The sequence below is a fragment of the Helicoverpa armigera genome, chromosome 11 (genome assembly GCF_030705265.1).
Source record: "Helicoverpa armigera isolate CAAS_96S chromosome 11, ASM3070526v1, whole genome shotgun sequence".
NCBI lineage: Eukaryota > Metazoa > Arthropoda > Insecta > Lepidoptera > Noctuidae > Helicoverpa > Helicoverpa armigera.
Genome location: NC_087130.1, coordinates 11879082 through 11906339, shown reverse-complemented (window position 1 = coordinate 11906339; position 27258 = coordinate 11879082). Strand labels below are relative to the sequence as shown.

Sequence of the window (27258 nt, the reverse complement as noted above, 5' to 3'; positions counted from 1 at the left end):
TAAATTGTAATGTCTTTTCAAAACATTTTATACATAGGTACATCCAGAATTAGCATATAAATATTTATAGATAAATTAATAACAAAAAACAGGAAAAATTAAGCTTAAAGTTAATATATCCGACTTAACAACAAAACACGTTGTTACTTGATCACATATTGATTATTTAGTAGAAAAAAAAACAAGTATAGTTGTTGATAAAAAACAATATTGTACAAGAAACGTTGCGGGACCTGTGGCTAAAGGTTAAATGCCTAAACTGATCGAAAAATGTTCGATAAGTCTCAACAATGTGCCATCGATGTAGCTGTGTAGCAATGATCAACACATTTCCGAGTGCAAGCAACAGATTCGATCAATTTATTGTAATCTATGTCCCGCCTCGTCAATACATGCGAAGAAAACTTCGTGAGTAAAACAACAAAAAAGATTAGATGCAAGTAAAAGCATTCGCTTAGTATAATACAAAATAATAATATACAATAGTACCGCCTAGATATAATCGTTTGTGTGTAATACATAGAGTATCCAGTGCGACTAGTGGGCATGGCACGCGACGCCGAGTGACGTCGCTTACTCTGCAGCTAGCTAGTAAGTGTACATATTATGTAGCTAACTGTACTTATCAGTAACAGAATATTGTGTTATCCAGACATTAGAGCCTAGCCCTGCGGAGATTGGTGTCTCAATACATTCACTTACAAACAATACCAACTCTGTTCCCTACAGCGGGTGTGCAAATGTCACTCGCTGTAGTGAACAGTACTACTAGCTGAACATAACGCTATGTTTGCACATACTGACTGTTTGCTTAACGAGTTTGTAACTGCGATACAGGGCACAAACACTTTCGCTATACATATTTTAGTATTATTACATCACTTGATCAGATAATTATGATAGTACATAAATATTCCGTTTATACAAGCGAGACAAATATAATCCTTACATTACGATAAGGTAATAGCTGCACTACATTACAGTCACGGCATTTAGTTAAATCGCTATTACTTACTATAATAAACCAAATTATCAGATGATAAATATACGAGATATCGAGCATTATAGTTCGGCCGTTCAGAGAATGCGTTCCTGACACCTATCAGTTAGTCAGGACTAGTGATGGGCACAACATAACACTGAGTTCGTTACCGTTCCCCCAAAATAAACCGCCGCATTATTTTAAGATTATTTTCGTTTTAAATTGGCGGAATCATTTAAAATTTATATTTTAGTTATTTAAGTGGAAACCAAAAAAAGGTAATATTCATATAATAAAATCGTAAATCTCCAATTTGGCGACGTTACCAAACCGTCGCCAAGTGAGTTAGGCTCCATACATTTCAATACTAACTGCTTGGATACGTAGCCGGCGACGTCGCCATTGGCGTCCTAATGAGGCAGGGCACTTAGTCTTAGCGCACGAAACGACAACAAATGACTATTCAGCGTCACAAAATGACGGCCCATGATGCCATTTGGGGTTACCATTTTCAACCTAAATATAAAAATGCTACTTGCTTTCGCGCGTTCAGTTTGATCATGGTTTTATTTTTATATTTCATAAAAGTTATCCTATAGTCCATTATTTTCAAATTCTTAAAAAGAAAAACAAAACGTATTATTTTATATTATAAGTATAACTGTATAAGAACCATCAACCAGAACAGATTACGATACTTGCCTGTTATTTTTAGCACAGCACTACAAATATAAAGCGCTGACATAACCTTGTAATAGCGCAGTATAGATTTAGAAAAATATTGTTTACCAAGTTATTTGACACTCAATTTGGCACAAAATTACAACATTCATTGATTATTATTGATATAATAATGTTGTTTTAATGCTCAACAATTGTTAAAACGATAAACAACCAGCAAAAATATTTTTATCGTACTGCAACGCCATTACAAAGTTACCTCGTCAGTTCAATCGCGATGTGTCAGAAACGCATTCTCTGAGCGGCCGAACTATAAAAGCATAAAATATTTAATACAGAACCTATTGACGGCTTAGCTATAAATGTTTTCCATACAAAGCCAGTTAAAACGATTGAATGGCATTCGTCTCATGTTGCAATGGTACTTAGCTGCAGTCCATTGATTGGAAGCTAACCTTAAGTATAAAATGATTTCCCTACATCGCAGCTACAAACGAATCACAATAGGTAATACATTGAGTGCGGTGACTATCACTGCAGAGTGATGCCGACCGCGGCGTGATGCTGCTCGGCGCAGTTACGCGTACTCCTTGGTGAACTTCTGGTGGAAGGCCTGGAAGATGTCCAGCATCTCCTGCAGCAGCTGCGGCTGCGGCAGGATGGTGGTGCGGAAGTGGTACGTGCCGGGACGCTGCCCGAACCCGGACCCCGGGACCACGCAGATACCTGCACACATATGTTATACATTGTAGAACTAGAAGATGGATGTATGAGTAAAATAAATAGGACAGTAAAATGGTGCACAAGTGCAAACAAATGAAGACTTCTCCATATTTGGAAGTCGGTTATAAAGAGTATTAGAATATGTATAGTAAATGGATGAGTGTACCTGTCTCCTCCAGCAGTTTGAAGGCGTAGAAGACGTCGGGCAGCTGGTTGGCCGCCTTGGCCGCCTCGATGGCCTTGGGCGGCAGGTGGATGCTCGGGAACGCGTACATTGCACCCTGACATATATAATGTTATATGATTAAACTCAATCATACTGTTGGGAATGGAATCAAAACCAATAATGACATTCCCATACAAGCGAATAAGAAGAGCGTAAAAGTTTCAAAAGTGAGTGCAAACTTCTGTACGACTGTGCAACTGACCTGTACAACATTACAGGAGAAGCCCTCCATGCTGTTGAAGGTGTCGACGATCATCTTGGCTCGCTTGTCCAGCGACTGCAGCACGGCTGTCTTCTCCTTCAGCCACAGCTCGTACGACGGCTCGCCGGCCACGGGCGGACGAGCCTGAACAGAAGCATTGCAATTATAATTAGGTAGTGTCCATGAAAATCCTTTCACTATGTTAAAGATCATATATCCTAAGGAAAACATGACGTATTAGTACTTGACATGACGTACTTTTCAGTAGTTTTATAACTTTAATAAATAAAAGCAATCTCAGAAAGTCACAAGTGAGTACACTAGGAGATTTAATTTTTGAGAATTAAAAAAATTGTTCCTAATAATGTTCTAGATGGCATTATAATTACTAACTACATGAACATTATGTGAGGTTGATAAGATAATAATATCGGTCAGCGCTATTTAGTCATCATTCAGAAAAAGAGTGAAAAAGAAAATCCTTCATTGTACAAAAGTTTTCAAAAACAAATGAGTGTACTAACGACGCAATCCACGGCAGTCTGGCCGAGCGTGGTGGGGCAGAGCATGGCGGAGATGGCCTTGTAGAGGTTGGCCTGCACGTCGGGGTCGAGGTTGCAGAGCTCCATCCAGCCGCCGCGCAGCCCGCACTCGCCCATGTAGCCCTTGCTGATGGACATGAACGACGCCAGCTCCACCGTGTTGTACGGGGCACCCATCTCCGTCATCACCTGGGAATATCGTGCGTTTAATATTGTTTTAGGTATTCTACATCGAAATCTGATAAAAACATTTATTTTAAAAAATAAGTGTATATAGAGTAGGATTACATCCTGTATCCATGCGTCGCTTTATTATGCTAGTAAATTAAAAACTGATTCCATTAATATATAAATGGCAAATGTATGGCTTTGAAAAATGTTGTCTGCAAATAAACGGCAGTTTACGTCACAGCTTAAAACGTTATTAGAAGAGGTTAATGCTACTTTTAATCCGGTATCAGAAGCGGTCCAAACCGCAAGAAACAAATACATTGTATAGTAGTTTTAATTCCAGATTTTATCTCAATAATCTACGGTTTGAACATAATGTCATTAACGAACAGATTACATCTGAAAATGAAATACAAAAAAATAATCGGTTTGTTTCTGTTACTTTGGAATATCCATTATCACCCATAATGCACACATATTTAAAACAAACTACAATTGAGTATCATAAGAAGAAGTGTAAATCAAAACGCTTGTTTGAAGCAGAAGCATTATTTACGATAATCTTGATGTGAATATCGCGTGACTGAATGAGGAGATTATCGAGGATTTTCATCAGTATTTGCAAATAAAAAAATCATGTTATCAAAAGGTTTCAGTCAAAGCCATTTTAATGGTTTCTGAGTTTTAGTGATACAGTGGAAACATCTAGAAGTGAGTGTGTGTGTTACCTTCTTGAATGAGAAGAACTTGCTGTCCTTGTCGTAGACGTTGTCCTGGTAGACCTCGTCCGCGAACACGAACAGGCTGTGCTTGTGCGCGAACTTGATGATGCCCTCGATGTTCGCGCGGGTCAACACCTAAGCGATACATAGCAATATTGTTACTATACTCAATGCAACTTCATGACTAACTGGCTACTGAATATCAAGATAGGTACATTATATTTACACCGGAGCCTAAAATTTCAAAGCATAGTCTAGTCTGTCATTCAAGTGGCATGAAGAGTTTTTGAATCCGTGGATTAGTTAATTTTCTACTCAATTCGTCTCAAGTTGTCTGTAAAAGGTCGCTTTTGGGATAAGAAATATTTGTCCATTCTTCTTTGTAAAGAAAATATACCGTAAATTGTTTTGTCAGCTTAGTAAGCTAAGTAAAGAATTGTATTCAGTTAGGACGTTGAAATTGTGTAAGTCACCTGTCCAGTGGGGTTCCCGGGGTTGATGACGACGATGGCCCGCACGGCGTGGTCGCGACTCCCCTCGCTGTAGGCGCGCTCGAGCTCGGCCACGTCGAGCGCCCAGTTGGCGTCCTCGTTGAGGTAGTAGCCCACCTGCGCCAGCCCGTACTCCGCCAGCGACGCCGAGTACAGCGGGTACTGCGGGATCGGGATCAGCACGCCTGCGAACACACGTTAATACGTCACGGCCGCTCCCAGTCTAAACAGATCCAGCTGATTACCACCAACAACATAGGTGTCCCGACTGACTGCTATGCCTTTTGGGAGCCCTAGGCTTATGCAAAAAGAAGGACCCCATAGTGTGTAAAATTACTTAAATTACAGAAACAATAAATGACGATTTAAAATTTTCGCAGGCCTCAAAAGAAGTCCTCTGAAGGGTGGGCATTTGGAGGGCTGTCTTATGTTTTGGACCTTCGAAAATTGCTGATTAATAGCCTAATTTTAATAAACCTTTTTGAGTTTGAGTTCCAAAAGCATGTACTTAGGCTCTAAACAGACGAACTGCATTTCAACTGCAATAGGACTGCACTTACGATTTGCAGGTCTATTGCAATCGTATCAACTGCATTCAAACTACCCTTGAACTGCAATTTGCAGTTAGATTGCAGTTGAAATGCAGTCCGTCTGTCTAGAGCCTTAGGGAGCCGGCATGTATGTAAGCAGATGTAGTGTATCATAAACAAGTGCTAGGCGCCGCGATGCCTATATGTAGTTCTCGAATGACCGCTAAACAATTGATCGTGCTAGCTAGGCCATTGGCCATTAGTGTACTGTATCGTCCGCATTTAGATTTTCAACGGTTTACTAAGAATCGTATCGTATATTTAGAAAATAGTAACACCCGTGTAAATACCTCACTGAAGAACTGCTTATTACATACCCGCCTAAATTTTGTAAAAAACAACAAAATTATAATATGGACTTCCATAAACTATCGATATTTTAACGTAACGAACGTTATTTCTGTATACTCGTAAAACCAGATGCGTAAACACAATGAGAGGCAAATCGGGAGCCTCACTCATAATGAAGTCAACGTACAATGCGTTGTCTGCATTGTACCGTGGTTATCAAACAATCTACTTATCAGTCTGTAGTAATAGCACAATGTAGGTGTAATATCAGATGATAATGCAGAACAGTGACGTGTCTTCAAGGTCGCGTGCGGTTACTAGTGATTGCAGAATGTGTGTGAACACTGCATTACCGATATTCCGCTACACGAACATCAAAAGAATCTTGTTTACTTACGTGAGCAATAATTCAAGACCAAATATTAATAACTATAAGTAAATAAATTAAATCAATGGCACCTTATGAATTTCCTACCCTCTTATTATAAAAACTGCCGCGAGTAGTGGTTTAAACCAGACTGAAGACGTCTTGGTTTGTTACGGTACTTACGATAGTCTTTACATCCTTATTACAAAACGTAGACTAAGAGAAGACTGTTTAGTACTTCGATTTGTCTATGGTTCAAATAATATCCACAGATTATAAGCAACAAATATTTAAATCATTCGTTTAATCGTTCCGAATTCTATGCGCCGTTCCTTTTTACATTATTTTGTTAAGTCTATTTTGATGAATAAAAAAAAACTGTTACTTACCTATAAACCTACATAGGTGGTCCCGGTCATATTAGACTAAAATAAAAACGTGGGGCCCATTACCTAACTATTGCTGTAATACTTTCTTCTAGAGGTATAATAGGTGTGGATTTCTACTTACTATAATCGTAACTGGAGATTTTGACAATCAATAATCAGCCGTAGCGGCTTCACCAGCGAACGCCGAGCTCACGATCTACCAAAGTATAAAGATATGCTTTGCCATAGGTAGGATTTCAGAGGGCCCCCACGTTTTTATTTTAGTCTAATATGACCGGGACCACCTATGTAGGTTTATAGGTAAGTAACAGTTTTTTTTTATTTTCTAGTTTTCAGTGCACATAAGATAAAACCGTTTAACTTAAAAGTTTTTTTACCGATTTTTTATTTTCTAGTTTTTAGTATTTAATGAAAATGCCTACCGAATATTCCTCATTCTATTTATGGGTCAGCAGCGGTGAGGGAGTGCGAAACTCTTACTGACTAAAAACAGTTGTATTTCGTCGTAGGCCTGGCAGGTCTTAGCCCTGTTGGGCCCCGCTGGGGTTGCTGACAGTATTCTACTTGAGTAGCCCTTTCATTTGATACCCATATTGAGGGGGTTGTGCAAAAAATCAGTAATCCGCCATTTTGTACCGGCGGCCATCTTGGATTTACAATGTTATTGATATTAGTATATTATATTGTCATCGGAATCAAAGGTGTGTACCAAATTTCAGATCAATCTGACAACAGTAAGGTACTTAAATTTGAATTACTAAATTTGACCCAAGAAAGAATAAAACAAACAGGGTAAGCTAAATAAAACCGTTTAAAAATAAATAACTATGATAATAAAAAATATATCTCTGCAGTTGAAAATATTATTTTTTATTATTTAAAGGTAATTTTATATTTCTAGTATCTTTTAACGATATACATGATCCAATTATTCTCTTTTAAACAACTATCGAGTTTGCGCGTATAACGGAACGTCAGCGCGCGTATCCGAGTTATGATTTGTTTTTAGGTTAGAAATAATTTGGATTATTTTCATCCCGATTTAAATGATTAAATAAGACGTTGTGCATCTAATTAGAACCTCTTCAAAATTAAGTGCACAATAACTTACACACAGAATATCGTGTGCATTAAATTACTTACCAAAAGAAAATGAAACATTTGAAACAACATAAAAGTAGAAAATTATATTTTATTCCGATGTCTATTTATACAGTCAAATGCACTGATACATGTTGGACACTGTTCTTCATCACACAATCTTGTTCCCTTTCTCATCTACGCATTTTTGTACATTTTAGCAAGCTTCCAGTCTTTTACAAACATTGCATATTACTCTCAGAGATACGGCGTGCAAAACGCCAAAATAGTCTTGAATCTGTAAATAAACAGTAGACTGTATGATAATCTGATATATTTTCGGAGTTTCATCAAAATCTATGTGGTAGTTTATGCGTGGAACATAAACAAACATCCATAATAAAAACTTTAACTCTTATACAATTAATTAGGATGTTTTGGCAACCTACTTGCACTGTTTATGCTACTTACTTTATGGCGAGCCCAGTTGAGCATCATAGAATCATCCTGGATTATCATCATGCATTCAATTGACTATTATTTCGAAAAACGTAAATCGATATTTATATCGAAAATTGTCGTCAGGTAATTTGAAGAGATTTTGTCGATGACGCATTCTGTTGGGTCCCCGGACACTCTCAATAGTATTCTAACACATCCAAGTATTCCAAATCACACATATTTATATCCACTTTCGTTTTTTTCATCACAAAACAAATAACCTCAAAAGTAAATAATGTCGGAATTTGACGTTTGTCGACTAAGTACTGCAGTTAAACTAGGGGGCTCGATGGTTTATCTTTTGTACTACAGATAGTAATAGGACTTGCGATAAACTGCGTTTTGTAATAACGTTTTTTCAAGGTCGTACTTAAAGGTGGATTAAAGGTAGTACAAAAGCCGATACTTATTTGATACCGCGTTTTATAATAAGAGGGCTAGTGTACCACAAGGGTACATTCTGGACCCGACGTTGAAACTCTTTATTAGTACCTACTGCTCACATACAAAAGGGCAAATACTAAAGCAGTTCTCTGGCATTATTATGCATGGAGACATTGCACAGCAGAGGTAATGAATATGAGTAATTATTTAGACCTTGAGAGTTATTAGCAAACCGTTCCAGTTGCATGTAGGTAGGTACAACAAATACCTAGTCGGTGTGTTAAAGTTAATGGTACGGTACGGCACTCAGACTCAGTGCCATGTGACGTAACTAAGGCAGTTAACACAATTTTGGTCTAGAAATGACGTTGCAATTTTATTGTCTATTGTCACGAGTCAAGTCAAGAGTATCTACGACTCTTTGCAAATTACCATGACTTTGAAGATGAAGTTGTGTTTCGTTCTTCTTACTTAAAACAATTATATATTACTAGCTTTCGCCCGCGGTTTTACCCGCGTCACGTAGACGGATGGTGACAAAAACTATCCTAAAACCTTCTCCCGGGTCTAAGTTACTTCCTCTCTAATTTTCAGCCAAATCGGTCAAGCCGTTTTCATGTTAAGTATGTCGTGACTCGTGACAACGGAAACCGGGTTACATATATATATATGTATATACACATAGATTTACTCTTATTTTAATGAAATAATTAATGTTATTTTGTTATCATAACATAAAAATCAAGTTTCTTCAGTATTTCCACGAATTGGGGAACGGTAATTTACATACATATATATACATGAATGTTACCGATCTCGTTATCACAAACTAGTTTGTGCTAGCATGGCTGGAGTTTCGCGTATGAATTACTTGTAGACGACATTAGTACGCACCACGCACGGAATTCATTTAGATCAGTTATCATTTTCCTTATTTATAAATGCTATAAACAAATATTGCTTTCTGATAAATTTTGATAGTGAAAAAAGATTATTTAATGATAGGATTGCAATTATTTCACTGGTGTACATTTGACATCCGTTTTTTTATGATCTCTGACATCAAACCGCTATATCACTCAATATCTGTAAGGTTAGCCGATTGCATCAGCGCAGTGTAAATAAACCATGGTAGTGCCTCTGGTGAGTTCACGTAACTACACAAATAGTACGCTAGTGCATCGGAACCGTAAACAAACCTACTCTAACTGTTTATTTACAGTACCTTGACGTCATTACGTTACTGCACTATAATAGTGGAAAATTAATGCATAGAAATGCAGTACCCGAAATATGTATAGTCTTGATATAAAAATATGATAACAGTATATGACCTACGTTTCAGGTACAGGTATACATTGAGCTTTAGCCTTGAGCCAGAAAGCTCAAGCTTCAAGAATAACGTGGCACACTTGACGCATTGCACCAATGAGGGTTTTCTAAAATGGCAATCCACGAGATGGCAGCACCGAGTCGTCAGGTCCAATAACTGTCAAAGTGCTTATCTTTACTATGAATAGTGAACGATTTTAGTGTTTTTTTTATTTTATAATTAAAGCACTGCATTATTGTTTTACTATTGCGGTTGAGTAAATAAAAAAAACTAAATCATATTGTGTTAACAAATTTTTCAACAAGCTTTTCCTTAGTACCAGTGACTTTTGCACCTTCTCTCTTAGCTCAATTTTTAGTTCGGAAACCTTATTCTGACCGTAGTCCATAATAAAATCAATAACACTTCCAATATAACAGAATTTCAATAAACAATAAGTTCGGCACCTACAATTCCATACTATTTGACAGCTGTTTGGACCAGACGCATACGTGGCGCCACCCGGTGGCAGAAAAAATTTCAAAAACCCTCATTTCACCTGACTGCAAACTCTCAACTCACACTTTCAAGAACTAGGTACCTTCTAGGTACCTATTAAATAATATACTATGCATTAAATATCAAACTACACGACGTAATGAGCTGACCTGAAAAAGCTTTTGCGGAAATATAATATAATGGTGGCGCGAATCGATTGAAAGGTTAAAAGCAAGGCTTGGCGCTGTCGTTCCGTGGATGAGTGACCATCTTGTCTAAAGCAAGAAAGTCTGACAACCAATTTTACCAAGGGGTATCGGGTTGGCCCGGTAACTGGATTTAAGACGTCAGTAATAGGGCAGGAGGAAGAAAAAGATAGGCTCACTCCATATAAAACACTAATTTTCAGCAGCATCCGGTTATATCCGACTGGAAGACGACTCCAGCATAGTTAAGAAAGGGCCAAACACATTATATGTGTTCATACCGGAGTCCTTCCCGCCGACCTGGTTGCAGAGCAGCTGCAGGCAGTTCTTGATGCCGTTGGAGGCGCCGCCGGTGAGCACGATGTCCTGCCAGCGCGCCGCGTGGCCGTCGCGCCGCTCGATGTACTCCGCCACGTGGCGCCGGATCAGCTCGATGCCGTGCGACATCGTGTACGACCCCACGGAGCTACCGCTGGAATATGCCGTTGCCTCGTTAGCTTCATGAATAATTATAAGAACGTTGTGATGCCTAACAGAGCAGCAGAAAGGACACTAGCCGTGTGAGTAAAATATCTGTAACCGCTGATTATCTCAATGTCCTCTCTGTGTCGCCATGTTAGCAATATAGGTACTATTTTGTGGTTAATAACTCACCCGCAAGCATCTAGGATGGTCTGCGCCCTCTGCTTCACGTCGGCGGGGAACTGATCCGTCTTGATCAGCTCGGGTTGTACCACGCAAGCCAACACCTGGGAATATCATACTAACGTCAGCTATCTCGATAAAAAAAATACTGAAATTATACCAATGTGAACTGGCAAAGTAAATTACTAATAACTTCAAGCAACTCAGGTTTAATTAGAAAACCTAACTTACTCCCCTCAATAGCATGATAGTATAATCGGCAAACAATTAGCTGATAGATGCCGCACTTATCAATGAAAGTAAGAACACAAGTATAGCTTTATTTACTATTCTGCAGACACTAGAAACTGATGACAGAACCTGGTCACTGAACACTAACTATCGATAAGAAGCTAATTGCCTGTCGTTATCGCTGCGACACGAGGCTTACAATAAACAATCATAATTGCGGTCTTCAACTTCAAAAGGCCTCTGTTTATGCAAAACAGATCTATTGTCTAGAAACGACCCCAATTGCAAAAACCTTTTGAAAAAAAAACGATTGTGTGCGATATTAGTGCTGTTATCATTACCAAACATTCCCCTGCCTGACAAATCAGTGACAGTTGCAAACAATGGAAAACTTTATCGGCGATTACATCTCTTATCAATAGATCTCGTAATCTCGTTGCGCTCATTATCTGTCATCAATTAGCGAACATTTTCTTCATTAGACTGTCCATTATCACGGCATGCGGCATTTGACTTTAAGCATGTTTTTGCAAAATTAAAAGCTGGGAAGAATATCGCGTAAGTTAAAAGCTACTACTTCCTCTTACCTGTCTGATGAAGGTGATGGGCTGCTGCCCCATAGCGTGCGCATCTCCGATGTTAGCCTTGATGACGCGCTTGAACGGTTTCTGTGCGCCCTGGAGACAAACCACACCAATTAATATGTACCACAGCCAAGCTATCGAAACTTTCCGCCAATATTCAGATGAAGTTGACGACAGTGGGCGCTGTTGTCATAAATTCTATGTAGGTACGTAAGTTCATAAGCTTGGAGTTTGTGACGCTATTGGAAATGTATCTCGGCGAGTTAGATACTAAAAACAGAGAGATACAAAATATCAGCTACTCGTTAGTACAATTTTGGCCTAAACCACGACACAGCGTGGTGCGGTTATAAACTTCCTTAGCAAATGTAAATACCATAAGATTGGATTATCACCTACTTGAGCGTCTCTTCACTCTATTGCACCAAATAAAATACTTTACGACTTGAATGTTATTTAGATTAGCCAGTATCATTACTTTGGAACATGACGAGGCTACGAACAATGATTAACAGCATCAGACGTACTACGTTGGACAAGTCATTTGCAGTGTTGAAAATTATGCCAACTAGTCCTAACTTATCATAGCTATCTTCATAGGATTTCTACACTAGAAGAAAATGTTATTTAGTCTCGGTGGTCTCGGCAGTTATTTTGGAAAATACTCAGTCATTACAAGGCTCTCAAGAAACTATCGCAGAAGTTTATCAACAAAGTATTTGTTGACAATGAATAATATCGCGTCAGTTACGTGTGATCCCACAAAAAAAAGGTGATAACGGATTTTTTAATGCCGAGGTCTGCCAACAAGGGCCAGACAGATCGATACCCAGTTTAGAAGATAAGTCTTATGTAACTTTATATGTTAGACCTTTTGTGGCATAATTGATTGAACATCACCGTCTTTGTCTGAGTCCGTGCAGAGTTCGCTTTCGTCTCATTGAGCGTTGCACTTTGCACTGCCTACTTACAATTAATCATTACGATGGCAATGGCTATCTATCGCGAACCTTGAGTGCCACAATCATTGTTTACTACTTTGTCTTTCTTATATTTAGCAAAGGACACGTGCTCCAACTGATGGTTTATAAATTGCCAGGCAGACAAATGTTATGATTATGCATCGCGGTTGTGGTTAAAACTTGTTTCTATTATCGGTGTATGATGCAAGATGTATCGTCTACTTATTGTAAGATATTTCAACAAAACATGATATTCTTCTTATCATTATTTGTGCGCACTTTGTACTTACTCTATGAATGCCGCCTAATAAACATGTCCGACAATGAATTCGATGTTTAGGAAAACCTAATTATCCAAAACAGTTCAGTAGAGAGACTCTATTTAGTAAGTTGTGATGATTGAAAAAGATAGGTTCACGACTACTACTAGAATCGAGAATGGAATCCGTCGTACAACACTCTGCAAATACGTAGTTGTGGCGACTCCTGCGCATCTGACCTATTTTAAGGACAGTCACCAACACCACATGCATGATAGTTAACAACGAACTTCCGGCACTGAGCTAGTGTGCTCACCCATCCTAATATTCGCGACACTGCGATTGGAATTCACAATGCATACATCAACTAGGTATGTTTCTGCAGTATCTGTGGAGTGTTCCAAATCTCCCATCTTTCCATTTTCTTTAACGGCATTATCAGTTGCTAGCGATGAGGATTCATTTCTCAAAGGCATAGATGAAAAATAATCTCAATATTGTAGAACTCGCACAGGAAATACAGGCTTCACCGCCAACCGCGAGGCAGTACCGCGACCGCGCCCTTGAACGACCTTGGCGGTACAACTCTCGGTTAACGGAAAGGTATCCCCGTGTCAGTGTCACGTGTGACGGCAACACGCGTGTCTTACATTCGTTACCTCATACCTGTGCGCCAATCAACAGACCGCAACTTTTCACACGACAATGTTTGCAAAACCGCGTAACCGCAGACAGGTGGGAACAAAAACAACCCGTACAGTCAACATAGGGTCATTTCGCCTGTTCGCGTCCATAACCCAGTTCGCGTCCATTTTGCCGATCTCCTTTTAAAAATCCTCGAAAACAAGTCAATTAACACACTAATCAAACGAAAAGTCATTACCGCTAATACGTTAATGTATAAGAGGCACGCACAGAGTAAAATAAGGTGGACGCGAATTACTACATCGAATTTTACGAAACTTCCACTTTGCGTCCACAATGGACGCGAACTAAAACTATCCTCTATAATAATAAACCAAATTGCGTCCACTGTTTTCGTTAAATACTTGCTTATAAAAAATAATTAAAACATACTGTTTAATATTAATATATTAAACAGTACATTTTTTTATTAAGATATATACGTGGTTATAATTAAATTATCAACTGATATAAGTAATTTCATTTAAGATAAGTTCTACCGATACAGGAAAAAAGAAGGAAAAGACAACATACACAGAAGAAGATTTAAATAAAGCGTTAAATGTTATTCGAGAGAAGAATAAATCGATAAAAAATATGCAAAGAATATGCTACCTTGTCTGATAATTTATTGACTCAACAATTCTTTTAGTTGTATGTTTACACAAAATTATTAAATTGTTTTGTTAATTTAATATGAAAGGAAATCGATCTACGGATCGAAAACGCCTGGAAGAGCTACTGGTCCATGAAGGGAGAACTCCCTTTATGTCTGAAGCGGAAACTAGTCGACATGTGTATTCTGCCCATCCTAACCTACGGCGCTCAGACTTGGTCTTTGACCGAATCTCAAAAGTCCAGGCTAAAAGTATGCCAAAGGAGCATGGAGCGTAGCCTGCTCAGCATACGGCTTAGTGACCGGATACGCAACACCATTATCCGGTCCAAGATCCGGGCATAGTCGATGTGGGCAATAAGTCTGCAAAGTTGAAGTCGAATGCACCCGGACAAGTGGGCCAACATCACCACACACTGGATCCCTGAGGATGGAAGGTGACCGAGAGGGAGACTAAGAAAACGCTGGAGAGATGACTTGGACAGCTTCCTCTCGGACTGGCCACAAATAGCGATGGACAGAGAAAAATGGAAGGCTATGGGGGAGGCCTTTGCCCAGCAGTGGGACAGCATAGGCTAATAAAAAAAAAATATGGCCAAAAACTTAGTATAATCAAGGCGTATCTTAAGCATTCCCTGTGATTTTAGAGTAAAATTAACAGAACTGATTACTGTTTATTCTTCAAGTTGCAAAATTAATTGCCTAATTTTAAGTTACTTAAACCAATGTTGAGAAGAATTATTTTTATTTTTTAAAGTGAATTTTAAATGATGATAATGTTGATTTTTAATAATTAAGTTTATTGTTAAATAAAGAAATTGTTCAAATACAATCTTTCTTTATTAATTCTTAACAATTTCACCCCTATATTCCTTTTCAAAGCCGCTGGACGCGAACTGGACCATGGGTGGACGCGAATTGGATTTTGTGGACGCAAACTGGGTAAAACGCCTAATTCTGAGGTTTATCGATTTAAATAGAAAACGTAAGATATTTCTAATACAACTGAAAGTTAATCTTAAAATAGAGTATATAAGGAATACATTACACAAATTTGACATGGAAATGAGTGCTGGAGCATTTTTATTATCGCCGTCAAACTTGCCAACTGCACTAAATGGTCGCCAACAGGCGAAATGACCCTAGTTAATTGACGTTTACAAAACGGGGACAATAATTAGACAATGTACAGTTACTTACTACTGTTATGGTCTAGCAGCATAGGTAATGATAACGATTGCATGTGACTGTATATGTTTTGTCTAATAAGTATGAACAACTGATGATAATGGTGATACTCATGTCTTAATGTTCATAAATAACTATTTGTTCAATTGCGTTAACCAAATAATTAAACCATAAGTTATATTTCTTTGCTTTTAAAATCACTGACCGTGCCGTAAGTCAAGTTGCTGAAACCCTATCGAATGGTGTGCAATCGATATTACTGTGAATTATTAAATAGCCGCATTGTGGAACGACCCATATACCTACATGCAATAAACGGCCGAATTTGTACACTGACTGTTGATTGAAAATTATAAACAAAATTTTTTGTTACTTTTGTTTTACAAATAATAAAGACTGATTTTGAAAATGTAAAATTTTTTTGGTAACAAGTTGTTGTTAAGGCAACTGTAGCTGACTGCGTTTTACAGATATTTGAAATATTACAAGTAATTGTATTGTAGTAGGTACATAAAGATATAATATTTGTAGTTTTGGCCAAATTTCAAACTACCGATTTGCGTAGTGCACGCCGGTTGTGATTGTGACTAATGTGTTCCGTTACTCCAGTCACTGTACTGCAATTAATTTATAGTGGACATCTACTAGGTCATTTGTTGCTATAAGAAATTAATTGTCTGTATACTAATCAACCTAGTAATTAGGAAGTGAGTTTTTTTTGTAATTCTAATGGCACAATTTATTTAACAACAATGAAACATTGCTATCTCTCTCAGACAATTGATGGAACCGGATCACACATGAAAGCCGCCTCATTATAATAGATATGAAAGCATTGACAGCGAATGTTCTCATATCACATCAATATCAAAGTGCTATCAGTTCACTTTCATAAACATTATGTAAGTGATTGCATTAGCTTATCATCTCATTTAGTGTAGGTAATCATAATCTATTGCTTGTCGATAAGGTACGGCTATTTGAACAGGCCAGTTATTGCACATGTTTCCGTTGATTGGGTCTAGTAATATTTGATGTAAATTAATTAATGTCACTTTTCATTGTAATTTAGTGAATCAAGGAAGGGCTCTTAACCAAGGAAGGGACCTTTAAATTCAAAGGGCCTTACTACAAAAACTTTAAACCCTGTTTTACACTTGTCTAATAAAATTTTGGCTGCAAAATGAACCATATGTCAACGTCATAATTTGTCATTTTTTTAGACAAGGCATAAACTGACGTTTAAAAGTTTTTGTTGTAAGACGGCAAATGTTTAGAACTTGTTTGGACCTTTTGGGCAATGTTTCATAGTAGTAAAGTACATATACTGGGCTGTGTGTTCAATATAATTTGATAAAGAATAGAGTGATCTCATGTCTGCTGTATGCGGATTTTATTACCAAAATAATTGACTAGTGCGGCAGGTGAGAATGTGTAATTGGTTAATGTCTATACTTTGAACCCATCAAAAAGCTGAGTCTTAAAGATTGTCATCCAAGGTAACACATGTCCCACTGCTTGATGACAAGTAGAAATATTTTTGAGCCATTATTTAAGGTAAGACCGCGGTAATAATAAAAATATGAATAAACTAAACGGACATGTAATACAAGGTTTGTCAAATTATAATTTAAAGTTGTAAAGCAATTTGAACATTATAAAGATAAAATCATATATTTACTCTAACCTGACCTTGAAGACTCTTGAGTATTACAAACATAAATAAGCACATACAATTGAAGATTTAGAATCTATTGTAGAGTAAGTTGCTTAGAGCTATGAATGAAAACATCTTATTACAGTCACAGGTTCCTAAAACTATATTTCAAATATAAGAATTCTTGGATAAACATAATGTTTCTCATAAAATGCTTGGAAAACATTGTGCCGAAGTGAAATAACTATTTAGTGGCGACCACAACAGGATAACTAAATTCAATTGATGACTTAAGCTATTCAGTGGTACTGCACAGTCCACATTTAAAATATGAACATTGCTTTTGTGTAATGTTTCAAATATGCCAGTGTGTGCACACTTATTTCCAAGCCTTTACTTGACATTGGAATAGAATAGTCTTGACTCGCAAATTATATCACAATTTAAGTTATTATATAGACATTGTAAATGAAAATTAAACCCTTCCACAGTTGTCATACTATAGGTCCTTGTAACACTATGATATAGAGTTAACATGTGTTCACAGAGCTCAGTGTGCATTGTCTGGTGTTCTATATGGTAGAGTAAGTATACAAGCTAACACCAATATCATCATTTGGGAATGTTTACCCATAATATACCTTGAGTATATTCATACCCATTATTATTATACCCATGTATTGCAACTTTAACCAATCTACTCTTGCTCACTGGCCTTGTGTTACTTCATCAAAATCATGAACATGTCAATTTTAAATTATGACACAACTTTCACTCATGAATACTAAAATCAATAACTTTGTTGTACCTGTCAAAGCAGCTGACTAGTGGGCTGTGATTTAATCAAACTTGTTTTTGTTGCCAATATCCTTATAAATAGTAGGATTTTACTAAATAATATAGGATTACATACCTTTTCTAGCTCCTTTTCGATTTCACCGGCTCGAGCGACGAGAGGTCCGCGCACGGCATATTCCAATTTCTTGATGTTGGGATTTAGTGTTTCTAATGTGAGGGTTTTGTTCTGTGTGCTAGCCATGGTTCGGATAGTGGTGTGTCGTGGTTGCGACTGAACAGAGACTGCCTCGCTGAGCTCCGACCGCACTGCTGCGCCGGACAAAACGCGACTAGCGCGGCTTATCAACTTTATTTGAGACATGGTCGAGGTCGGTAATCAATTGAACTACTATATAAACGTCACCGTTGTTGCGCAGCGCAACAAATCTCGCAAAATACACTGATTAAAATGTAGAAAATTATGTAAGTCTTGATATATAATTATTGAGCACAATATTACACACGAGATGCACAACACAAACCGGTCGCGAGGTCCTTCACGCGAATGGTCCAATGAATCGATAGCACTCGGCACGGCAATTTATAAACAAAGATGTGAGTTCCACTGAAAGGCGAACCCGATACTGATTGTGTCGTATTAAATTAATAGGCTATAATATAACTGTTATACATGCTTATGTTACAGACGATAAACTTAAATTGGTGACCCCTGGTGTGACGATAGGTTATCAAATCAGTTTTATCTATCAGAGATAACTAACACAACAATTACTTGAAGAGATAAATAGTTCCGAATTTAATTACTTTAATTTCACAATAAAGAACCAGTGTGCGGAGCCATACTACCGCTCAAAATAAAGTAAAAGTATTAGATAACAGAGGTTACGTAAAGAATTTGAATCATGTAAAAACTAAATATATCGGCTATGTAAATAAAGAAATTTCGCTAGTCGGTCGTAGTCGCAAGTGCTGAGTGTTGCCAACTCAAGTATTTCGTTTCCCTCCCATTCCACCTCTTTTTGCCCGAAGCAAACTTCAAATAAAATAATATTCCACCAACCACCACATAATACAACTTTCACTGGGGGAATAAGAGATTTTCCAAATTTTCTTTTTCATCGTTTCCTAGCAGTTGCCTAGATGGCGCTGATCTTGATACGTTACTGAATGGAACGGAGCGTCATATCTAACGTCATAATTATTATAATTTTGAGGTCGTATAACGAAACGTACTTGTCATCAACAATAAAAAAAATGGAAAATAGGGAATAAAAATATGATAAACTGAGAAAAGAAGTTATAGGCGTTTCTTAGAAGAAAAAACTCCCGAGAAGAGCCTGGCAGTCTCTAAACAGACTCCGAACACGGGTAGGCCGGAGCAAAGATAACCGATCCAGGTGGGGTTTCGCGGGCGGGGCGGACCTTGAGTGCGAGTGCGGGGCTGCCGTGCAGACGATGTCCCACCTAATCGCATGTCCACTGTGCCCTGAAACCTGCTCGCGGGAGGACTTAATGAGCGCATCCGGCCGTGCTCTCGCTGTGGCGGAATATTGGGCTGACATAGTGTAGTCTCATATGACATGTCATCGACTCGAAAGAAGAAGAAGAAGAAGATAAACTAATTTGTGTAATAATACGCATGTGCAAAATTACAAAAAAAAATGTTTTACCTAAGTTAAGAGGCTGAATGTATCCAAAACACTCTCTTTCTCTCGCATACATAAATACGTACGAGAAAGAAAGAGAGAGAAGTCTGTTGATGCGACGTTCGTAACGTTCGTAACATACATATTTATTAATAGCTTTAAAATGAGTTGAGTAATCAAAAATCAAAATTATAGTTATCGGCACGGATATTGAGCTCTCGGTGGAAGAGTGGGGGTCGCTCTTTAATGTTACAAATTTTATCAATGTACGTTGATATAATAAATAATAGGTACAGATACATATTTTATCATCCCACCATCTCGGAAAGAGTAGTTTTACCCTTTGATATTCAGATCGCTCAGGCGCAAAAGCCGTTTTTATCCTTTAGAGCGGCAAAGTGATTTGAATTTAGAACATCATGCAATACTCCATTTGTGACAATCTTGATAAGACTTTTCAAACAAATACATATTAAACAAATAAAATACTGCTTAAAATTATTATTCAATTAATTAAGTAATTTTTATTATTGTTTTTACATAGATTTTTAACCTCGTTTCATTTTTAAACTGAGTTATCAAATAAATGAACTTTAATAGGCACTTCTTTTTAACTCGATACTCATATGCGCGCCATTTTGTTTTTTTGCATTTAGTAATTTCCTCGATGAGGTGGGATGAAAAGTTACGTGTTGCAATCGAGTGCAAAGATTTTTCACCTTGTGCTCTTTTGATTCCCTCGCTATCGCTCAGGATTCTAATTACTGAATTAAATTTGAAATTACATTTTAGAATCCTTCGCTTGCTCGGTCATCAAAATTGAGCACGCGGTTAAAAAGCAACTTTGCACTCTTGTATAACAAATAACTATTGTTGGAAGATCATTTTAGAGGTAAGTTTTCTAATTTTTTTTTATTGAGATAACTTTTCGAAAACTTATTTTGAAATTAACAGAGTTCTCATAAATATGTTCAAGATTAATATATATTTTTTTCGTCGTCAAAAACTGTATAGATCCGGCCAAAAAATTGTTTGAGACAAGCCAATTGCTGCATTCAGCCCGTTAACATTCGATATGAGGCGTAACCTCAGTCTGGAACAAAATATAACTTTTGACATGACTCTAACGCCGATAAAATGTTTTATTTTTACGTAAAGTGCGGGGTGATTTGTAGGATAAGTGTTGCCTATAATCATTTTTGGAAATAATCCCCGCAATCAAACTTTTGAACGATACCTATGTTTAAAAACAGATGTCGCTGTACTTTGAGCTTGTTAATGTCGCCCTGAGAATTTTTCTTCACTTGAAGAGCTAGTGGCTAAAGTCACAGCCGTGCGGATCAGTCGATGATAAGCTGTCGCTTGGCTCCGCAATCCATCCATCGCAATTCCACGAATGAAGCATTCAAAAACGCAGCAGCGCCAAACTTTTCGCTTTTTAGAAAAGTTTGTCTTATCGCAAAAAGGCACACAAAGTAGGTACCTACTTATGTGGCAAAAAATGTTTGTTCCTTGTACTGGGGACTCACATCACACAAAAACGGGAATATGTTTTCGTGTGATTTCTTACGCAAGTTCCTGTATTAGCCCGCGAAAGACGATTATTATTATGTAGTACCTATAGACTTTTCTTAATTCATATATCTATTTAATATAAATACTTCTTTATATTAGCAGAATATCTCGGACGTCACTGTCAAGAGATTCATAATTCTTTTGTCAAAAAATAAACAAAATAAATACATGATTTTGTAAGTCGGTTGATCTACACCCGTTCGTTTCATGTTTATATATATTTATATTTATTTTATTTAGAGTTTTCTTTTATTCAGATTTTTCTTTTATATATTGCGCATATTTAAACATAGTAGATTAGAAAAAAACTTTAAAATTAAAGTGTTGGCTGGATATATAAGCAGCTCGAGGTTCATTTTTTGGTGGAGGAGTAAGGTGACGCGAGGGTATTTGATTAGTTAAGTTGATTTACTTAGCATGTCACAAATAAAATTGATGAGCCGCGCCGGGCGCGTGGTCTCCGGCGCCACGGCGGAGCTCGGGGAGACCCTGGCGGTGCAGTCACAAGCGCGACACACCCCTATCAGGACCATGTGCTGCTCAAACGAGAAGACCCTCACTATGGAAAACCTAAATCCCAAGATTATAAAGCTGCAGTATGCAGTGCGTGGACCTCTTGTAGCACGAGCTGCAGTCATTAAAAAGGAACTTGAAAAGGTTAGTTACATACTTATTAAGAATATCATTAGGCATATCCTCATGTATTTTAGGTACCATTCAGTTGTGAATATTTCGTTAAGTTAAACTTTGTGTTGCTAGACTTAGATTTTGCGTTTTTAAATAGGGAGCGAAGAAGCCATTCAAGACTGTGATAAATGCAAATCTGGGAGATGCGCACGCTATGCAGCAGATACCCATCACCTTCATCAGACAGGTATTATATATGCTAGATTGAAAGACAAAGTACGCATTTTATCATAGGCGAAGTTTAGCGTTGATTAAAGGGTTAGTTGTAGGTCAACATGAACTGGCATTCTATTATGAATGCTTATACAAAGCGCGACAAAGGAACCGTGCGCTTTATGTAACCGATAATTATAATTTATTTAAGCAGCAATGTACTTCATGATATTTTAAATAAGGACAATAACAATAATGATAAGGTGCATATTTTGCGCAGGTCATTGCTTGTGCGGTTTACCCTGACCTGATAAAAACTGCAGACTTTCCAGACGATGTTAAAGAAAGAGCTCAGTCGATACTGAAAGCATGTGCTGGGTAAGTTGATTACAAGTATAATTCATTGAAAAACACTCAGTTTTTATGCCTACGTTGATAGATTCCTTAGAAAGGACTAGAGGATTAATCTGTAACGCTATCAAGCCGACGTAGAGCTACTTGTCATGATTTTCCAGTCAAAAGTCAGTGGGCGCATACTCATCATCGTACGGCATGGACATGATTCGAAACCACGTGGCGGAGTACATCGAGTGTCGAGACGGTCACCCCGCTAAATGGGAGAACGTCGTCCTGTGCGCCGGCGCATCCAGCGGCATCAAGCACTGCCTCGAACTGTTCTGCAACAAAGTCGACGGCAAGGACACCGGTCAGTGTATTGACTATTATTGTTTAGCCAACATAGTGCTTTTGCTTTCTTTCTTGCTCATATTTACCTATGGCTTTGTATCTACATATAATACCATTCAAACCATTTATTTAGCCACACATATATATATTATAATCATTGAAAAAGAACACAGAGTACCTATACAAAAAAAGACACAGTGTGGCAAAAAAAGGCAATTTTTAAGAAAGCTTATAGCTGTATGTAGAAAAAGGTTTACACATCCAAACCAAGATAAATAACAATAAACGTTGTAAGAGGTAGCATGACTGACATTACATTAGGTGGACAATAAGTACAGTAAGTTCAGGTTTGCAAGAATAGCTCAAGACGTGCGATGTATTCTAGGAGTGCTGATCCCGATCCCTCAGTACCCGCTGTACTCGGCAACATTGGCGGAGTACGGACTGGGACAGGTGGGCTACTACCTGGATGAGAACAATGGCTGGGTACTAGATGTGGCGGAGCTGGAGCGGGCTATGTGCGATGCTAGCGACAAGTATGCAGTACGAGCCCTCGTCGCCATCAACCCCGGGAACCCCACTGGGCAGGTCATTGTTCGCCATCATTATTTCCTATTTTCCAGCTACGTTGATGTCCGCTGTCTGTCAACCAGATGGAATTTATTACCATGAGGCTACTGAGGCAGCTGCCTATCGGTCGCCTCATGTAAACTCTGTAAAGTAATCTCGGCCCCATAAACCTATAAAAGTAACCCGCAAAACAACCACATCAAGAGTAACTTGACCTTCGATCCGTGCAGCTTTTACTTGGCCACGAGCTCCTTGCAGTAACTGCCAGGCGAATGCCAATTTGTGTCTCTCGTCAAAGGAGACCAACAGATTATATCATAACTTTATTTGGTCTTTTGCTGAACATGTCTTTCTCATTTATACCTTTTTTTTCAACAGGTGTTGAAACGAGAAAACATAGAAAAAATCATAAAGTTTGCCAAAGAGAATTCTTTGATGATATTCGCAGATGAAGTGTACCAGGACAACGTATACGCCAAGGGCAGCAAGTTCTATTCTTTCAAGAAGGTAAACAAATTATAATTAAATTATAATGAGAACTGACCTGATTTGAGTTCATATTTATTTTTTCTTTTTGACTTCACCTACCTGGAAAATAAATATATTTATAATCCGATTTCAGTATTCTAGGTAAAACAATATTAAACGCATTATATTCCCAGGTGATGACGGAGATGGGTGCCCCGTACAACACGGTGGAGCTGGCGTCGTTCATGTCCATCAGCAAGGGCTACATGGGCGAGTGCGGGCTGCGCGGCGGCTGGATGGAGCTCTGCAACCTCGACCCCGACGTGCAGGCCAACCTCTACAAGGCCATCTCCGCCATGCTCTGCCCAAGCACGATTGGACAGATTGTCGTCGATTGCATCGTAAGAACTACTACCAAAGCCACCTAGCGTTCCAAATATGTGAAACGCTTGTGACATGTTACATGAAATGACAGGCGCGGACGCCGGCTCCGGGTGACCCTTCCTACGAGCAGTTTGAGTGCGAGAAGTCCAACACGCTGGACTCGCTCGCCAAGAGAGCTAAGATGATCGTCGAAACCTTCAACAAGATGGAAGGCTTCAAGTGTAACGTTGTACAGGTCAGTGTATCAGTCACGTGACATCACGACGAGACGGTACACGCAACCAAAAAGCTTTATTGAAGTTCTCATTAATTACCCCTCATTTGATGTCCTCTTAGCCGATTATCGGCCATGGTGGCTGTTCTCTTATAAAGGAGTTTAGCCAACTGCGCAGGACATAGTAGACACAGGTACACTCACTATTCCTTCACTCTCATAGCCCGATTTGATAGTAAACATACACGACCAGAGAGAAATCAGTTTCAGGACCGATATTTACGTGCTCTCCTTTGCACGGGTGAATCAATCACTAACTTCCAGGCTTTTTTGTGAAAGTCTCTAAAACTCACAAAGCTATTTTGGCTCAACCCGGGAATTGAACCTGGGACCTCGTGCTCAGCAGCCGCGCTTGCGACAGCTACATAGACCAACGAGGCAGTCAAACCCCTCATTTACCTTTAACGCATCATCGGTCCTGATTTACTTGGGGTAGCTATTTTATGTATAGAGTTATTTATACCTTTACGTACTCAATTTGACTTGAGAAAGAAGGCACAGTGAGCGTGTGACGTGGTGCAGGGCGCGATGTACGCGTTCCCGCGCATCCAGCTGCCCAAGCGCGCCGTGGAGGAGGCGAAGAAGGCCGGCGTGCCCGCCGACGGCTTCTACGCCAAGCGCCTGCTCGAGGATACCGGTCACTAACTAATACTCATTACTATCGCACTCAGTGCTGCTCTACAAAAACTGCCACTATACACCTACACCACTACATTCCAAGTCAGCATGACGTGCATGCGTTTTTATTCTTACGTTATCATCACTTTTGCTCAAGTCGGAGGGGTGATTTCAGACTTTCTAAGCCCAGGCTTTTTGATGATGTTTTCCTTCACCTAAGTCATTGAGTCATTGATGTTCAAGATAGGCTTAGAAAGTACTTATAACTTATTCAAGTTATTTTTCTACCTGCGGCTGCTTGACATGGAATTGAACTCGCACTCATTGGGGTGCTTTAACCACAAGCCCTGTCATCTAGAATTTTCTACAGGTATCTGCATAATCCCCGGGTCTGGCTTCGGACAGAGTCCCGGCACATACCACTTCCGCACCACCATCCTGCCGCAGCCGAAGCTGCTGAAGGAGATGCTCGTCATCTTCCAGGCCTTCCACCAGAAGTTCACCAAGGAATACGCGTAAACGATTATCTTGTTCTCCTGATGAGAATATTTGTATAGATGAACGTAACCAGAAACACGTAGGTAGGTATTTTAACAGGTCGTGAGTTTTATACGTATTTGTCTATCTGACCGCACCAACCAGGTTATATTTTACATATTACCCCTTAGTGAGCCTGGTCAACGGAATACCACACCAACTTTTACTATAAATTTGTTAAAACATAAAAAAGTCAACTAGATACCTAATTGAAATAATCTAAAAAGTACGTTATGACGTTTAGGTTTAGTATCAGGGTTGACAATTATTGATTCCCGATTTCCTGATAAACGAATTCACGGTAAAATATATTATGCGAATATCGAGGGTTAACTAAGAAAAAATAACTATTTATGTGAATTTCCCGCTGTCAATAGCATCTCCCGTTGCGCTCTCGATGCACACTGACCACTTCATCGCATCAATTCTTGAGTTAAACTCTGGTGTACCATCACTTGAGCTATCGTCTAACGCCAGGCATTATTATAATGCCATTGTGAAATTATCCCGTTAAGATGTGGCTTCACCTATGGCCAATGTCCTTTATCGCGATAATGAATGGCATTTCCCGTTAGTATTGCCCCAGCAATTAAGATGTCACTCAAAAATTGAGAATTATGCTATTTCAAACTGTGACAAGATTTCTATTCCATATCTTGTTTCATGAGTCAAATATAACGTACTTTTTAAATTATTTCAATTTATTGTAAGTTGTGGGCATGAAGGTATCTCCACATGACCGCGGACTGATGAACGCTGCGGCACTAAATCATTATTTCGTGGATGCGGCTTCATGCAGTGACTTAGCCATGAGGTTCTTCCTGTTAGCGGCAATGCAATATTTTTCTCTAGATAAGTGGTCGTCACACTTCTATGATAATGTGTGGCATCACTGCGAGTACCTGCTGCCCACATACTTTTAGACTGTTTAGTAGACCACAAGTAAACAGATCTGACTTATTTAATATAAATTGTCAAAAGTGATTGTCCCAAAGATAAATCAATTTTATAATTTTTATTTATTTATACTGAATTATAGCTAGGAACAGGCGTGAAAACATATCTTTAATGAAATAGATGATAAATGTATTGCCTACATCGTATCTATAATGAAAATATGGGAATTATATTATATAAACTTACCATTGTTTTTCATTTTGACTGACTTCACAAACATTTCGAATAGACCCTTCAAAATTAACTTACACTCAGCATTTACTTTAATGATACCGTTGTCACAGTTCCAAAATCTCCATCAGGATTGAGGGGCCACTTTTTGTTTATGATTATACGAACTTACCGGTAAGTGAGTGAAGCTCTAACCTATGTAATTATACAAAGAGCTTTGTCCGAGGGATTAGCATAAGGTATACATGTAGTGACACATACTGTGTCGCATATTCGCACCATTGATTCGCACTGATTTTGAGGTCGTTTTTTTGTTATGTGGGTATCCTTACCTATCTTGCCCGAGCGCAGCACTCGTCATTTAGTTCGGAGCATCACCCCTGTCGCGTGTGCATACACTTATTACTAATGTTGATATTTGTATGACCATGGGATAGGCGGGCCTAATGGACCGGGTGCTAATCCCTCGGACAAAGCTCTTTGTATTATTAAGTATTAGCTGCCGGTGGTAACAGAGGCAGCATAAACGAGCGACCATAGACACCCCA

At 38.6% G+C, this 27258-nt stretch overlaps 2 protein-coding genes and 1 long non-coding RNA gene across 5 annotated transcripts; 1 reads left to right on the top strand and 2 right to left on the bottom strand.

Moving 5' to 3' along the window:
* Positions 1-1402: 1402 nt before the first annotated feature.
* Positions 1403-18951, bottom strand: LOC110375571 (alanine aminotransferase 1). Its single transcript, XM_021333724.3, has 10 exons — positions 18099-18951; positions 11822-11911; positions 11013-11107; positions 10640-10830; positions 4723-4925; positions 4256-4384; positions 3339-3545; positions 2815-2958; positions 2553-2667; positions 1403-2389 (listed from the first exon to the last, which is right to left on the bottom strand). Exons 1-10 carry the CDS (start codon positions 18342-18344, stop codon positions 2241-2243), a joined length of 1569 nt encoding a protein of 522 aa, XP_021189399.3. The 5' UTR covers positions 18345-18951; the 3' UTR covers positions 1403-2240.
* On the bottom strand, positions 7552-10631 carry LOC135117458 (uncharacterized). The gene is made up of 2 exons (XR_010276922.1): positions 7929-10631; positions 7552-7755 (listed from the first exon to the last, which is right to left on the bottom strand). It is a non-coding gene; the product is annotated as an uncharacterized LOC135117458 (long non-coding RNA).
* A 735-nt stretch (positions 18952-19686) lies between the features above and the next one.
* LOC110375579 (alanine aminotransferase 1) lies at positions 19687-26724 on the top strand. 3 transcript variants are annotated; one of them, XM_021333737.3, is made up of 11 exons: positions 19687-20521; positions 21621-21861; positions 21989-22078; positions 22325-22422; positions 22560-22750; positions 23117-23319; positions 23680-23808; positions 23964-24170; positions 24245-24388; positions 24950-25064; positions 25416-26724. In XM_021333737.3, exons 2-11 carry the CDS (start codon positions 21622-21624, stop codon positions 25562-25564), a joined length of 1566 nt encoding a protein of 521 aa, XP_021189412.2. In that variant the 5' UTR covers positions 19687-20521; position 21621; the 3' UTR covers positions 25565-26724. The 3 variants fall into 3 exon arrangements, with proteins under 3 accessions (XP_021189412.2, XP_021189411.2, XP_021189413.2); XM_021333736.3 differs by lacking the exons at positions 19687-20521; positions 21989-22078 and having other exon boundaries at positions 21341-21861; XM_021333738.3 differs by lacking the exons at positions 19687-20521; positions 24950-25064 and having other exon boundaries at positions 21341-21861; positions 25416-25568.
* Positions 26725-27258: the final 534 nt, after the last annotated feature.

Excerpts from the sequence above, each read along its gene's own strand:
- LOC110375579 (XM_021333737.3), top strand. The coding sequence starts at position 21,622 with ATGTCACAAATAAAATTGATGAGCCGCGCCGGGCGCGTGGTCTCCGGC. Across the intron at positions 23,809-23,963 it reads AGTTCTATTCTTTCAAGAAG|GTGATGACGGAGATGGGTGC; the intron begins GTAAACAAATTA and ends TTATATTCCCAG. Across the intron at positions 25,065-25,415 it reads GCGCCTGCTCGAGGATACCG|GTATCTGCATAATCCCCGGG; the intron begins GTCACTAACTAA and ends AATTTTCTACAG.
- LOC110375571 (XM_021333724.3), bottom strand. The coding sequence starts at position 18,344 with ATGTCTCAAATAAAGTTGATAAGCCGCGCTAGTCGCGTTTTGTCCGGC. Across the intron at positions 2,959-3,338 it reads AGACTGCCGTGGATTGCGTC|GCTCGTCCGCCCGTGGCCGG; the intron begins GTTAGTACACTC and ends GCTTCTGTTCAG. Across the intron at positions 2,390-2,552 it reads CAAACTGCTGGAGGAGACAG|GTATCTGCGTGGTCCCGGGG; the intron begins GTACACTCATCC and ends ATATGTGTGCAG.